The 15,000-nt window shown below is 45.5% G+C and overlaps 1 protein-coding gene across 1 annotated transcript in view; it reads left to right on the top strand.

Annotated features, from left to right (window-relative positions):
- The window catches only part of rasgrp4 (RAS guanyl releasing protein 4), an 82,512-nt gene that overhangs the window by 7,431 nt on the left and 60,081 nt on the right, over nt 1-15,000 (top strand). Inside the window, exon 2 of the mRNA XM_065000609.1 lies at nt 14,946-15,000. This exon is cut by the window's right edge and continues 118 nt beyond it. Coding sequence (XP_064856681.1) covers nt 14,946-15,000 — 55 coding nt within the window. The remainder of the gene's footprint in view (nt 1-14,945) is intronic.

The raw sequence follows: 15,000 nt of genomic DNA on the forward strand, positions 1-15,000 counted from the left end.
TCCAGAGGTGTTGATCTCAGCCGGTAATCATGACAGTTCGAGGAACGACAGTCATGACATGCATTGATATGTTGCAATGGATTTTGTGGGGAAATAACCAATCACGATGAGGCATCGGCAGCTCTGAACTCGATGGTTTCAGGCAATAACGGATGACTCTGACTGTACATTAAAATGTGGGGAAATAACCAATCACGATGAGGCATCGGCAGCTCTGAACTCGATGGCTTGTTGCAATGGTAAAACGTTTGGCACCAATACTTTGCCAACACTTCATTTGAACCCATTCCGGTAGTTGTTATATTACCGTTACTTAAACACACTCGTCAGTCCCATTTAACAGCTCTATATAGCTTTGACACAGTAGATATTTATAATATATATATATAATGTTTCATGCACCTGGTGCTAACTGTGAACTATTCTCAGCACCTTAACAACAAGGAACCACTAGTCTGCCCTTTATCTATTACGCAGACACCTGGTGGTAACTGTGAACTATTCTCAGCACCTTAACAACAAGGAACCACTAGTCTGCCCTTTATCTATTACGCAGACACCTGGTGGTAACTGTGAACTATTCTCAGCACCTTAACAACAAGGAACCACTAGTCTGCCCTTTATCTATTACGCAGACACCTGGTGGTAACTGTGAACTATTCTCAGCACCTTAACAACAAGGAACCACTAGTCTGCCCTTTATCTATTACGCAGACACCTGGTGGTAACTGTGAACTATTCTCAGCACCTTAACAACAAGGAACCACTAGTCTGCCCTTTATCTATTACGCAGACACCTGGTGGTAACTGTGAACTATTCTCAGCACCTTAACAACAAGGAACCACTAGTCTGCCCTTTATCTATTACGCAGACACCTGGTGGTAACTGTGAACTATTCTCAGCACCTTAACAACAAGGAACCACTAGTCTGCCCTTTATCTATTACGCAGACACCTGGTGGTAACTGTGAACTATTCTCAGCACCTTAACAACAAGGAACCACTAGTCTGCCCTTTATCTATTACGCAGACAACTGGTGGTAACTGTGAACTATTCTCAGCACCTTAACAACAAGGAACCACTAGTCTGCCCTTTATCTATTACGCAGACACCTGGTGGTAACTGTGAACTATTCTCAGCACCTTAAAAACAAGGAACCACTAGTCTGCCCTTTATCTATTACGCAGACACCTGGTGGTAACTGTGAACTATTCTCAGCACCTTAAAAACAAGGAACCACTAGTCTGCCCTTTATCTATTACGCAGACACCTGGTGGTAACTGTGAACTATTCTCAGCACCTTAAAAACAAGGTTCTACTCTGAGACGCTTTAAGAAATACAGGCCCTGATTTATTATATATACGGTCAAATCAAAATGTGGTTGTTGTTTTTTTTATAGCCCAGCCGGGTCTGACGTCACAGCTGACGTGAACGGTTGAAGGTTCTAAATCCGGTTGAAGGTTCTAAATCCGGTTGAAGGTTCTAAATCTGGTTGAAGGTTCTAGATCTGGTTGAAGGTTCTAAATCTGGTTGAAGGTTCTAAATCCGGTTGAAAGTTCTAAATCGGGTTGAAGGTTCTAAATCTGGTTGAAGGTTCTAAATCCGGTTGAAGGTTCTAAATCCGGTTGAAGGTTCTAAATCTGGTTGAAGGTTCTAAATCCGGTTGAAGGTTCTAAATCCGGTTGAAGGTTCTAAATCCGGGTGTCAACTCCTTCCATTCTGGTACACTGCTGGGCAGATCAATGTGAAAACTCCCTCCATTCTGGTACACTGCTGGGCAGATCAATGTGAAAACTCCCTCCATTCTGGTACACTGCCGGGCAGATCAATGTGAAAACTCCCTCCATTCTGGTACACTGCCGGGCAGATCAATGTGAAAACTCCCTCCATTCTGGTACACTGCTGGGCAGATCAATGTGAAAACTCCCTCCATTCTGGTACACTGCTGGGCAGATCAATGTGAAAACTCCCTCCATTCTGGTACACTGCCGGGCAGATCAATGTGAAAACTCCCTCCATTCTGGTACACTGCTGGGCAGATCAATGTGAAAACTCCTCCATTCTGGTACACTGCTGGGCAGATCAATGTGAAAACTCCCTCCATTCTGGTACACTGCTGGGCAGATCAATGTGAAAACTCCCTCCATTCTGGTACACTGCTGGGCAGATCAATGTGAAAACTCCCTCCATTCTGGTACACTGCTGGGCAGATCAATGTGAAAACTCCCTCCATTCTGGTACACTGCTGGGCAGATCAATGTGAAAACTAACTCTCTGCCATCCTTGACTGAACACCGGCCCCAGTCTTAGTTTCAAACCAGTGAGGTATAAACCTCCCAGTCAGTTAGAAAGAACATTAGAGAGAATATATAGAGAGAATAGATAGAGAGAATAGATAGAGAGAATAGATAGAGAGAACAGATAGAGAGAATATATAGAGAGAACAGATAGAGAGAATATATAGAGAGAACAGATAGAGAGAATATATAGAGAGAATAGATAGAGAGAATATATAGAGAGAATATATAGAGAGAATTGATAGAGAGAATAGATAGAGAGAATATATAGAGAGAATAGATAGAGAGAACAGATAGAGAGAACAGATAGAGAGAATATATAGAGAGAACAGATAGAGAGAATATATAGAGAGAATAGATAGAGAGAATAGATAGAGAGAATATATAGAGAGAATATAGAGAGAGAATAGATAGAGAGAACAGATAGAGAGAATATATAGAGAGAATATAGAGAGAGAATAGATAGAGATAATATATAGAGAGAATATAGAGAGAGAATAGATAGAGAGAACAGATAGAGAGAATATAGAGAGAGAACAGATAGAGAGAACAGATAGAGAGAACAGATAGAGAGAATGGACAGAGATAATAGATATAGAGAATGGACAGAGATAATAGACAGAGATAATAGATAGAGAGAACAGATAGAGAGAATGGACAGAGATAATAGATAGACAGAACAGATAGAGAGAATGGACAGAGATAATAGATATAGAGAATGGACAGAGATAATAGACAGAGATAATAGATAGAGAGAACAGATAGAGAGAATGGACAGAGATAATAGATAGAGAGAACAGATAGAGAGAATGGACAGAGATAATAGATATAGAGAATGGACAGAGATAATAGACAGAGATAATAGATAGAGAGAACAGATAGAGAGAATGGACAGAGATAATAGTTGGGGGGACAGATAGAGAGAATGGACAGAGATAATAGATATAGAGAATGGACAGAGATAATAGATAGAGATAATAGATAGAGAGAACAGATAGAGAGAATGGACAGAGATAATAGATAGACAGAACAGATAGAGAGAATGGACAGAGATAATAGATATAGAGAATGGACAGAGATAATAGACAGAGATAATAGATAGAGAGAACAGATAGAGAGAATGGACAGAGATATAAGATATAGAGAACAGATAGAGAGAATGGACAAAGATAATAGATAGAGATAATGGATAGAGATAATAGATAGAGATAATAGATAGAGAGAATGGACAGAGATAATAGACAGAGAGAACAGATAGAGAGAATGGACAGAGATAATAGATATAGAGAATGGACAGAGATAATAGACAGAGATAATAGATAGAGAGAACAGATAGAGAGAATGGACAGAGATAATAGTTGGGGGGACAGATAGAGAGAATGGACAGAGATAATAGATATAGAGAATGGACAGAGATAATAGACAGAGATAATAGATAGAGAGAACAGATAGAGAGAATGGACAGAGATATAAGATAGAGAGAACAGATAGAGAGAATGGACAAAGATAATAGATAGAGATAATGGATAGAGATAATAGATAGAGATAATAGATAGAGAGAATGGACAGAGATAATAGACAGAGAGAATGGACAGAGATAATAGATAGAGAGAATGAATAGAGAGAACAGATAGAGAGAATGGACAGAGATAATAGATAGAGAGAACTAAACATATCAACACTGGCTTACTTCTTCTATCTTACTCTGTTTCACTATGTAAATACCACCCTGCATCGCACTGCTGGCTTGCTTCTGAAGCTAAGCAGGGTTGGTCCTGGTCAGACCAGGTGCTGCTGGCTTGCTTCTGAAGCTAAGCAGGGTTGGTCCTGGTCAGACCAGGTGCTGCTGGCTTGCTTCTGAAGCTAAGCAGGGTTGGTCCTGGTCAGACCAGGTGCTGCTGGCTTGCTTCTGAAGCTAAGCAGGGTTGGTCCTGGTCAGACCAGGTGCTGCTGGCTTGCTTCTGAAGCTAAGCAGGGTTGGTCCTGGTCAGACCAGGTGCTGCTGGCTTGCTTCTGAAGCTAAGCAGGGTTGGTCCTGGTCAGACCAGGTGCTGCTGGCTTGCTTCTGAAGCTAAGCAGGGTTGGTCCTGGTCAGACCAGGTGCTGCTGGCTTGCTTCTGAAGCTAAGCAGGGTTGGTCCTGGTCAGACCAGGTGCTGCTGGCTTGCTTCTGAAGCTAAGCAGGGTTGGTCCTGGTCAGACCAGGTGCTGCTGGCTTGCTTCTGAAGCTAAGCAGGGTTGGTCCTGGTCAGACCAGGTGCTGCTGGCTTGCTTCTGAAGCTAAGCAGGGTTGGTCCTGGTCAGACCAGGTGCTGCTGGCTTGCTTCTGAAGCTAAGCAGGGTTGGTCCTGGTCAGACCAGGTGCTGCTGGCTTGCTTCTGAAGCTAAGCAGGGTTGGTCCTGGTCAGACCAGGTGCTGCTGGCTTGCTTCTGAAGCTAAGCAGGGTTGGTCCTGGTCAGACCAGGTGCTGCTGGCTTGCTTCTGAAGCTAAGCAGGGTTGGTCCTGGTCAGACCAGATGCTGCTGGCTTGCTTCTGAACCTAAGCAGGGTTGGTCCTGGTCAGACCAGGTGCTGCTGGCTTGCTTCTGAAGCTAAGCAGGGTTGGTCCTGGTCAGACCAGGTGCTGCTGGCTTGCTTCTGAAGCTAAGCAGGGTTGGTCCTGGTCAGACCAGGTGCTGCTGGCTTGCTTCTGAAGCTAAGCAGGGTTGGTCCTGGTCAGACCAGGTGCTGCTGGCTTGCTTCTGAAGCTAAGCAGGGTTGGTCCTGGTCAGACCAGGTGCTGCTGGCTTGCTTCTGAAGCTAAGCAGGGTTGGTCCTGGTCAGACCAGGTGCTGCTGGCTTGCTTCTGAAGCTAAGCAGGGTTGGTCCTGGTCAGACCAGATGCTGCTGGCTTGCTTCTGAAGCTAAGCAGGGTTGGTCCTGGTCAGACCAGGTGCTGCTGGCTTGCTTCTGAAGCTAAGCAGGGTTGGTCCTGGTCAGACCAGGTGCTGCTGGCTTGCTTCTGAAGCTAAGCAGGGTTGGTCCTGGTCAGACCAGGTGCTGCTGGCTTGCTTCTGAAGCTAAGCAGGGTTGGTCCTGGTCAGACCAGGTGCTGCTGGCTTGCTTCTGAAGCTAAGCAGGGTTGGTCCTGGTCGGTCCCTGGATGGGAGACCAGATGCTGCTGGCTTGCTTCTGAAGCTAAGCAGGGTTGGTCCTGGTCAGTCCCTGGATGGGAGACCAGATGCTGCTGGCTTGCTTCTGAAGCTAAGCAGGGTTGGTCCTGGTCGGTTCCTGGATGGGAGACCAGATGCTGCTGGAAGTGGTGTTGGAGGGCCAGTAGGAGGCACCCTTTCCTCTGGTCTAAAAAATATCCCAAAACCCCAGGGCAGTGATTGGGGACATTGCCCTGTGTAAGGTGCTGTCTTTTGGATGGGACGTTAAATGAGTGTCCTGACTCTCTGTGGTCACTAAAGATCCCATGGTACTTATTGTAAGAGTAGGGGTGTTAACCCCGGTGTCCTGACTCTCTGTGGTCACTAAAGATCCCATGGTACTTATTGTAAGAGTAGGGGTGTTAACCCCGGTGTCCTGACTCTCTGTGGTCACTAAAGATCCCATGGCACTTATTGTAAGAGTAGGGGTGTTAACCCCGGTGTCCTGGCTAAATTCCTAATCTGGCCCTCATACCATCACGGTCACCTAATCATCCCCAGTTTACAATTGGCTCATTCATCCCCCTCCTCTCCCCTGTAACTATTCCCCAGGTCGTTGCTGTAAATGAGAACGTGTTCACAGTCAACTAAACCTGGTAAAATTAAAATGTGTCGTCTGGGAACAGACTTTTAATGTACTCAAAGTAAACACATTGTGTGGTGCAGCGGTCTCAGTGCAAGAGGCGTCACTACAGTCCCTGGTTCGAATCCAGGCTGTATCACAACCGGCCGTGATTGGGAGTCCCATAGGGCGGCGCACAATTGGCCTAGTGTTGTCCCGGGCGTAGGCCGTCATTGTAAATAAGAATTTGTTCTTAACTGACTTGCCTAGTTATATACAGATACAAACATTAATACACATTGTAGGCTAAGCAAGCTAACATTCAATCAATCAAATGTTTTTATGAAGGCCTTCTTAGTCACAAAGTGCTGTACAGAAACCCAGCCTAAAACCCCAAACAGCAAGCAATGCAGGTGTAGAAGCACGGTGGCTAGGAAAAACTCCCTAGAAAGGACAGAACCTAGGAAGAAACCCAGAGAGGAACCAGGCTATGAGGGGTGGCCAGTCCTCTTCTGGCTGTGCCGGGTGGAGATTATAAACCTAGAGAGGAACCAGGCTATGAGGGGTGGCCAGTCCTCTTCTGGCTGTGTCGGGTGGAGATTATAACAGAACATGGCCAAGATGTTCAAATGTTCATAAATGACCAGCATGGTCAAATAATAATAATCACAGTGGTTGTCGAGGTTGCAGCAAGTCAGCACCTCAGGAGTAAATGTCAGGTTGCTTTTCATAGCCGATCATTGAGAGTATCTCTACCTCTCCTGCTGTCTCTAGGAAGTTGAAAACAGCAGGTCTGGGACAGGTAGCACGTCAGGAGAAAAACTCCAGATATAACAGACTGACCCTAGCCCCACGACACAAACTATTGCAGCATAAATACTGGCTGAGAGGCCGAGACATTCCCACTACATGGGTGGCTGTTAGCTGATCATGTAGGCTAGATGAATCAGCTAGTTAGATATAGCAGATGTACGTGCCTGTGTGTCAAACACACACAGATAGACATCCCATGTGGTTCCGCTTTAAACAAACTACAACTGGAAGCATCACTGTAGTCAGTGTATTCTAGACCGGTGCAGGGCAGGTGGTGGAACTGTCTAATGTGATCTATAGCGTGTTTCATGCTAAGCTAAGACAATAACACATGTTCTCAGTAACCTGACCAGGTAAATGGTGTGTTCAGTACGTGACAGGTGTGTTCAGTATGTAACAGGTGTGTTCAGTATGTAACAGGTGTGTTCAGTATGTAACAGGTGTGTTCAGTATGTGACAGGTGTGTTCAGTACGTGACAGGTGTGTTCAGTACGATACAGGTGTGTTCAGTATGTGACAGGTGTGTTCAGTACGTAACAGGTGTGTTCAGTATGTGACAGGTGTGTTCAGTACGATACAGGTGTGTTCAGTACGTGACAGGTGTGTTCAGTACGTGACAGGTGTGTTCAGTACGTGACAGGTGTGTTCAGTATGTAACAGGTGTGTTCAGTATGTAACAGGTGTGTTCAGTACGTAACAGGTGTGTTCAGTACGTGACAGGTGTGTTCAGTACGTGACAGGTGTGTTCAGTATGTAACAGGTGTGTTCAGTACGTGACAGGTGTGTTCAGTACAATACAGGTGTGTTCAGTAAGTAACAGGTGTGTTCAGTACAATACAGGTGTGTTCAGTACGTGACAGGTGTGTTCAGTACGTGACAGGTGTGTTCAGTATTTAACAGGTGTGTTCAGTACGTAACAGGTGTGTTCAGTACGTGACAGGTGTGTTCAGTACGTGACAGGTGTGTTCAGTATGTAACAGGTGTGTTCAGTATGTAACAGGTGTGTTCAGTACAATACAGGTGTGTTCAGTACGTAACAGGTGTGTTCAGTACGTGACAGGTGTGTTCAGTATGTAACAGGTGTGTTCAGTACAATACAGGTGTGTTCAGTAAGTAACAGGTGTGTTCAGTACAATACAGGTGTGTTCAGTACATGACAGGTGTGTTCAGTACGTGACAGGTGTGTTCAGTATTTAACAGGTGTGTTCAGTAAGTAACAGGTGTGTTCAGTACGTGACAGGTGTGTTCAGTATTTAACAGGTGTGCTCAGTATGTAACAGGTGTGCTCAGTACGTGACAGGTGTGTTCAGTACGTGACAGGTGTGTTCAGTATGTAACAGGTGTGCTCAGTATGTGACAGGTGTGTTCAGTACGTGACAGGTGTGTTCAGTATGTGACAGGTGTGTTCAGTACGTGACAGGTGTGTTCAGTACGTGACAGGTGTGTTCAGTATGTAACAGGTGTGTTCAGTACGTGACAGGTGTGTTCAGTACGTGACAGGTGTGTTCAGTATGTGACAGGTGTGTTCAGTACGTGACAGGTGTGTTCAGTACGTGACAGGTGTGTTCAGTATGTAACAGGTGTGTTCAGTACGTGACAGGTGTGTTCAGTATGTAACAGGTGTGTTCAGTACGTGACAGGTGTGTTCAGTATGTAACAGGTGTGTTCAGTACGTGACAGGTGTGTTCAGTATGTAACAGGTGTGTTCAGTACGTGACAGGTGTGTTCAGTACGTGACAGGTGTGTTCAGTATGTGACAGGTGTGTTCAGTACGTGACAGGTGTGTTCAGTACGTGACAGGTGTGTTCAGTATGTAACAGGTGTGTTCAGTACGTGACAGGTGTGTTCAGTATGCAACAGGTGTGTTCAGTATGTGACAGATGTGTTCAGTACGTGACAGGTGTGTTCAGTACGTGACAGGTGTGTTCAGTATGTGACAGGTGTGTTCAGTACGTGACAGGTGTGTTCAGTACGTGACAGGTGTGTTCAGTATGTGACAGGTGTAGTTCTAGTGTTCCATGACTGTTTCCCCAGTTTAGAACACCACAGTTTAGAACACAACAGTGGAGGCTGTTATAGCAGCAATGTTCCAACATCTAGTGGAAAGCCTTCCCAGAAGAGTAGAGGCTGTTATAGCAGCAATGTTCCAACATCTAGCGGAAAGCCTTCCCAGAAGAGTGGAGGCTGTTATAGCAGCAATGTTCCAACATCTAGCGGAAAGCCTTCCCAGAAGAGTGGAGGCTGTTATAGCAGCAATGTTCCAACATCTAGTGGAAAGCCTTCCCAGAAGAGTGGAGGCTGTTATAGCAGCAATGTACCAACATCTAGTGGAAAGCCTTCCCAGAAGAATGGAGGCTGTTATAGCAGCAATGTTCCAACATCTAGTGGAAAGCCTTCCCAGAAGAATGGAGGCTGTTATAGCAGCAATGTTCCAACATCTAGTGGAAAGCCTTCCCAGAAGAGTGGAGGCTGTTATAGCAGCAATGTTCCAACATCTAGTGGAAAGCCTTCCCAGAAGAGTGGAGGCTGTTATAGCAGCAATGTTCCAACATCTAGTGGAAAGCCTTCCCAGAAGAGTGGAGGCTGTTATAGCAGCAATTTTATTTCACCTTTATTTAACCAGGTAGGCAAGTTGAGAACAAGTTCTCATTTACAATTGCGACCTGGCCAAGATAATGCAAAGCAGTTCGACACATACAACGACACAGAGTTACACATGGAGTAAAACAAACATACAGTCAATAATACAGTATAAACAAGTCTATATACAATGTGAGCAAATTAGGTGAGAAGGGAGGTAAAGGCAAAAAAGGCCATGGTGGTAAAGTAAATACAATATAGCAAGTAAAACACTGGAATGGTAGTTTTGCAATGGAAGAATGTGCAAAGTAGAAATAAAAATAATGGGGTGCAAAGGAGCAAAATAAATAAATAAATTAAATAAGGTTGGGAAAGAGGTAGTTGTTTGGGCTAAATTATAGGTGGGCTATGTACAGGTGCAGTAATCTGTAAGATGCTCTGACAGTTGGTGCTTAAAGCTAGTGAGGGAGATAAGTGTTTCCAGTTTCAGAGATTTTTGTAGTTCGTTCCAGTCATTGGCAGCAGAGAACTGGAAGGAGAGGCGGCCAAAGAAAGAATTGGTTTTGGGGGTGACTAGAGAGATATACCTGCTGGAGCGTGTGCTACAGGTGGGAGATGCTATGGTGACCAGCGAGCTGAGATAAGGGGGGACTTTACCTAGCAGGGTCTTGTAGATGACATGGAGCCAGTGGGTTTGGCGACGAGTATGAAGCGAGGGCCAGCCAACGAGAGCGTACAGGTCGCAATGGTGGGTAGTATATGGGGCTTTGGTGACAAAACGGATTGCACTGTGATAGACTGCATCCAATTTGTTGAGTAGGGTATTGGAGGCTATTTTGTAAATGACATCGCCAAAGTCGAGGATTGGTAGGATGGTCAGTTTTACAAGGGTATGTTTGGCAGCATGAGTGAAGGATGCTTTGTTGCGAAATAGGAAGCCAATTCTAGATTTAACTTTGGATTGGAGATGTTTGATATGGGTCTGGAAGGAGAGTTTACAGTCTAACCAGACACCTAAGTATTTGTAGTTGTCCACGTATTCTAAGTCAGAGCCGTCCAGAGTAGTGATGTTGGACAGGCGGGTAGGTGCAGGTAGCGATCGGTTGAAGAGCATGCATTTAGTTTTACTTGTATTTAAGAGCAATTGGAGGCCACGGAAGGAGAGTTGTATGGCATTGAAGCTTGCCTGGAGGGTTGTTAACACAGTGTCCAAAGAAGGGCCGGAAGTATACAGAATGGTGTCGTCTGCGTAGAGGTGGATCAGAGACTCTCCAGCAGCAAGAGCGACCTCATTGATGTATACAGAGAAGAGAGTCGGTCCAAGAATTGAACCCTGTGGCACCCCCATAGAGACTGCCAGAGGTCCGGACAGCAGACCCTCCGATTTGACACACTGAACTCTATCAGAGAAGTAGTTGGTGAACCAGGCGAGGCAATCATTTGAGAAACCAAGGCTGTCGAGTCTGCTGATGAGGATGTGGTGGTTGACAGAGTCGAAAGCCTTGGCCAGATCAATGAATACGGCTGCACAGTAATGTTTCTTATCGATGGCGGTTAAGATATCGTTTAGGACCTTGAGCGTGGCTGAGGTGCACCCATGACCAGCTCTGAAACCAGATTGCATAGCAGAGAAGGTATGGTGAGATTCGAAATGGTCGGTAATCTGTTTGTTGACTTGGCTTTCAAGACCTTAGAAAGGCATTGTAGGATAGATATAGGTCTGTAGCAGTTTGGGTCAAGAGTGTCCCCCTTTGAAGAAGAGGGGATGACCGCAGCTGCTTTCAATCTTTGGGAATTTCAGACGACACGAAAGAGAGGTTGAACAGGCTAGTAATAGGGGTGGCAACAATTTCGGCAGATAATTTTAGAAAGAAAGGGTCCAGATTGTCTAGCCCGGCTGATTTGTAGGGGTCCAGATTTTTCAGCTCTTTCAGAACTTCAGCTGAATGGATTTGGGAGAAGGAGAAATGGGGAAGGCTTGGGCGAGTTGCTGTTGGGGGTGCAGTGCTGTTGACCGGGGTAGGAGTAGCCAGGTGGAAAGCATGGCCAGCCGTAGAAAAATGCTTATTGAAATTCTCAATTATGGTGGATTTATCAGTGGTGACAGTGTTTCCTATCTTCAGTGCAGTGGGCAGCTGGGAGGAGGTGTTCTTATTCTCCATGGACTTTACAGTGTCCCAGAACTTTTTTGAGTTAGTGTTGCAGGAAGCAAATTTCTGCTTGAAAAAGCTAGCCTTGGCTTTTCTAACTGCCTGTGTATAATGGTTTCTAACTTCCCTGTACAGCTGCATATCACGGGGGCTGTTCGATGCTAATGCAGAACGCCATAGGATGTTTTTGTGTTGGTTAAGGGCAGTCAGGTCTGGGGAGAACCAAGGGCTATATCTGTTCCTGGTTCAAAATTTCTTGAATGGGGCATGTTTATTTAAGATTGTTAGGAAGGCATTTAAAAAAAATATCCAGGCATCCTCTACTGACGGGATGAGATCAATATCCTTCCAGGATACCCCGGCCAGGTCGATTAGAAAGGCCTGCTCGCTGAAGTGTTTCAGGGATCGTTTTACAGTGATGAGTGGAGGTCGTTTGACCGCTGACCCATTACGGATGCAGGCAATGAGGCAGTGATCGCTGAGATCTTGGTTGAAGACAGCAGAGGTGTATTTAGAGGGGAAGTTGGTTAGGATGATATCTATGAGGGTGCCCGTGTTTAAGGCTTTGGGGGGTACCTGGTAGGTTCATTGATAATTTGTGTGAGATTGAGGGCATCAAGTTTAGATTGTAGGATGGCTGGGGTGTTAAGCATGTTCCAGTTTAGGTCGCCTAGCAGCACAAGCTCTGAAGATAGATGGGGGGCAATCAGTTCACATATGGTGTCCAGAGCACAGCTGGGGGCAGAGAGTGGTCTATAGCAGGCGGCAACGGTGAGAGACTTGTTTTTAGAGAGGTGGATTTTTAAAAGTAGAAGTTCAAATTGTTTGGGTACAGACCTGGATAGTAGGACAGAACTCTGCAGGCTATCTTTGCAGTAGATTGCAACACCGCCCCTTTGGCAGTTCTATCTTGTCTGAAAATGTTGTAGTTTGGAATTAAAATTTCTGAATTTTTGGTGGTCTTCCTAAGCCAGGATTCAGACACAGCTAGAACATCCGGGTTGGCAGAGTGTGCTAAAGCAGTGAATAGAACAAACTTAGGGAGGAGGCTTCTAATGTTAACATGCATGAAACCAAGGCTATTACGGTTACAGAAGTCATCAAAAGAGAGTGCCTGGGGAATAGGAGTGGAGCTAGGCACTGCAGGGCCTGGATTCACCTCTACATCGCCAGAGGAACATAGGAGGAGAAGAATAAGGGTACGGCTAAAAGCAATAAGAATTGGTCGTCTAGAACGTCTGGAACAGAGAGTAAAAGGAGGTTTCTGGGGCGATAAAATAGCATCAAGGTATAATGTACAGACAAAGGTATGGTAGGATGTGAATACAGTGGAGGTAAACCTAGGTATTGAGTGATGAAGAGAGAGATATTGTCTCTAGAAACATCATTGAAACCAGGAGATGTCATTGCATGTGTGGGTGGTGGAACTAATAAGTTGGATAAGGTATAGTGAGCAGGACTAGAGGCTCTACAGTGAAATAAGCCAATAAACACTAACCAGAACAGCAATGGACAAGACATATTGACATTAAGGAGAGGCATCCTTAGTCGAGTGATCAAAAGGGTCCAGGGAGTGGAGAGGTTGGTTTGGGGGTCACGGCGATTTAGACAGCTAGCCAGGACATCGGTAGCAAGCTAGCATAGGATGGAGGTCTGTTGTTAGCCACCTCTTGCGTTCCGTCAGTAGATTAGTGGGGTTCCGTGTGGTAGAGGGGATTAGTCCAAATCACACAACAACAACAAAAATAAAAACAATAGATATAGTTATAGAGGCCCAAGAAGAAACATAATAATAATAAAAAATAAATAAATTGTCCGATTGTCTATTCTGAGAGCAGCCGGTAAGACAGCTAACGGTTAGCAGGCCGCAGATGGGCATTCAGGTAACGTCAGCCGGATCTCCTTCGGGTAGATAACGTCGGCAGTCCAGTTATGAAGGCCCGGTGGGGCTCCGCGTAGGCAGTAAAACGGGTCCGGATAGGTGACTGCAGCCCAGGAGTGATTGATGGAACTCTTCACCTGGCTAGCTCCGGAGTAATTGATGTTTGCTCCGGAATCGACGAAAGCAGATAGACACACGGATAGCAGCCAGCTAGCTGTGAGATCCGGGAATGAGTGTCCAGAGAGCAGTTGAAATCCAGGGACATGGGAGAGAAAAATTGGTCCGGTATGTTCCGTTCCGAGCCGCGCTGCGCCGTACAAAACTGGCGATACATTTTCGAGCTAAAGGATAGCTGATGACCACAAACCGTGGTTAGCTGAATACTAACGAGTTGCCAGTAAAGAAGCTAACTAGCTTCTGAACGTTCCAACATCTAGTGGAAAGCCTTCCCAGAAGAGTGGAGGCTGTTATAGCAGCAATGTTCCAACATCTAGTGGAAAGCCTTCCCAGAATAGTGGAGGCTGTTATAGCAGCAATGTTCCAACATCTAGTGGAAAGCCTTCCCAGAAGAGTGGAGGCTGTTATAGCAGCAATGTACCAACATCTAGTGGAAAGCCTTCCCAGTAGAGTGGAGGCTGTTATAGCAGCAATGTACCAACATCTAGTGGAAAACCTTCCCAGAAGAGTGGAGGCTGTTATAGCAGCCCTTAATGCCCATGAGATGTTCGACGAGCAGGTGTCCACATACACTTGACCATGTAGTGTATGTAAACCTATTCACACGTGTACACACAACCTGGTTAGACTGGTAACCTGGTTAGACTGGTAACCTGGTTAGACTGGTAACCTGGTTAGGCTGGTAACCTGGTTAGGCTGGTAACCTGGTTAGACTGGTAACCTGGTTAGACTGGTAACCTGGTTAGACTGGTAACCTGGTTTTCAGAGAATTGGAGTCAGATCCGAGGTTCTCCTGCTAAGGCTCTGACACACCACACTGTCACACACACACACACACACACACACACACACACACACACACACACACACACACACACACACACACACACACACGCACACAAACTCACACACATGCAAACACATACACACACACACCCACACCCACCACCACACTGTCACACACTTACTGACCTTCACATCATCAGTGTGTATGTTTGAAACAACGGTATTGTTTTGTGTTCGTGTGTTTGTGTTTGTGTGTGTGTGTGTGTGTGTGTGTGTGTGTGTGTGTGTGTGTGTGTGTGTGTGTGTGTGTGTGTGTGTTTAAACAACAGTATGGTTTCATAACACTAAATGATGCAGACAAACTGGGCCATGGTATGGGCCTTGTCATCTGCAATGTGACTGTGTTTCAGTGTCTCTCTCCCTTTCTCTCATTCTGTCACTCACACTTCTCTCTCTCTCTCTCACCTCCCTCTCTCTGTCTCCTCATATCTTCCGCCCTCTATAGAAAGTCTCGTGTGGACAGCCCTGGAGGTGTGAGAAGCAGGAGAACGGTTCAGAGG

The sequence above is a fragment of the Oncorhynchus nerka genome, linkage group LG14 (genome assembly GCF_034236695.1).
Source record: "Oncorhynchus nerka isolate Pitt River linkage group LG14, Oner_Uvic_2.0, whole genome shotgun sequence".
Taxonomy (NCBI): domain Eukaryota; kingdom Metazoa; phylum Chordata; class Actinopteri; order Salmoniformes; family Salmonidae; genus Oncorhynchus; species Oncorhynchus nerka.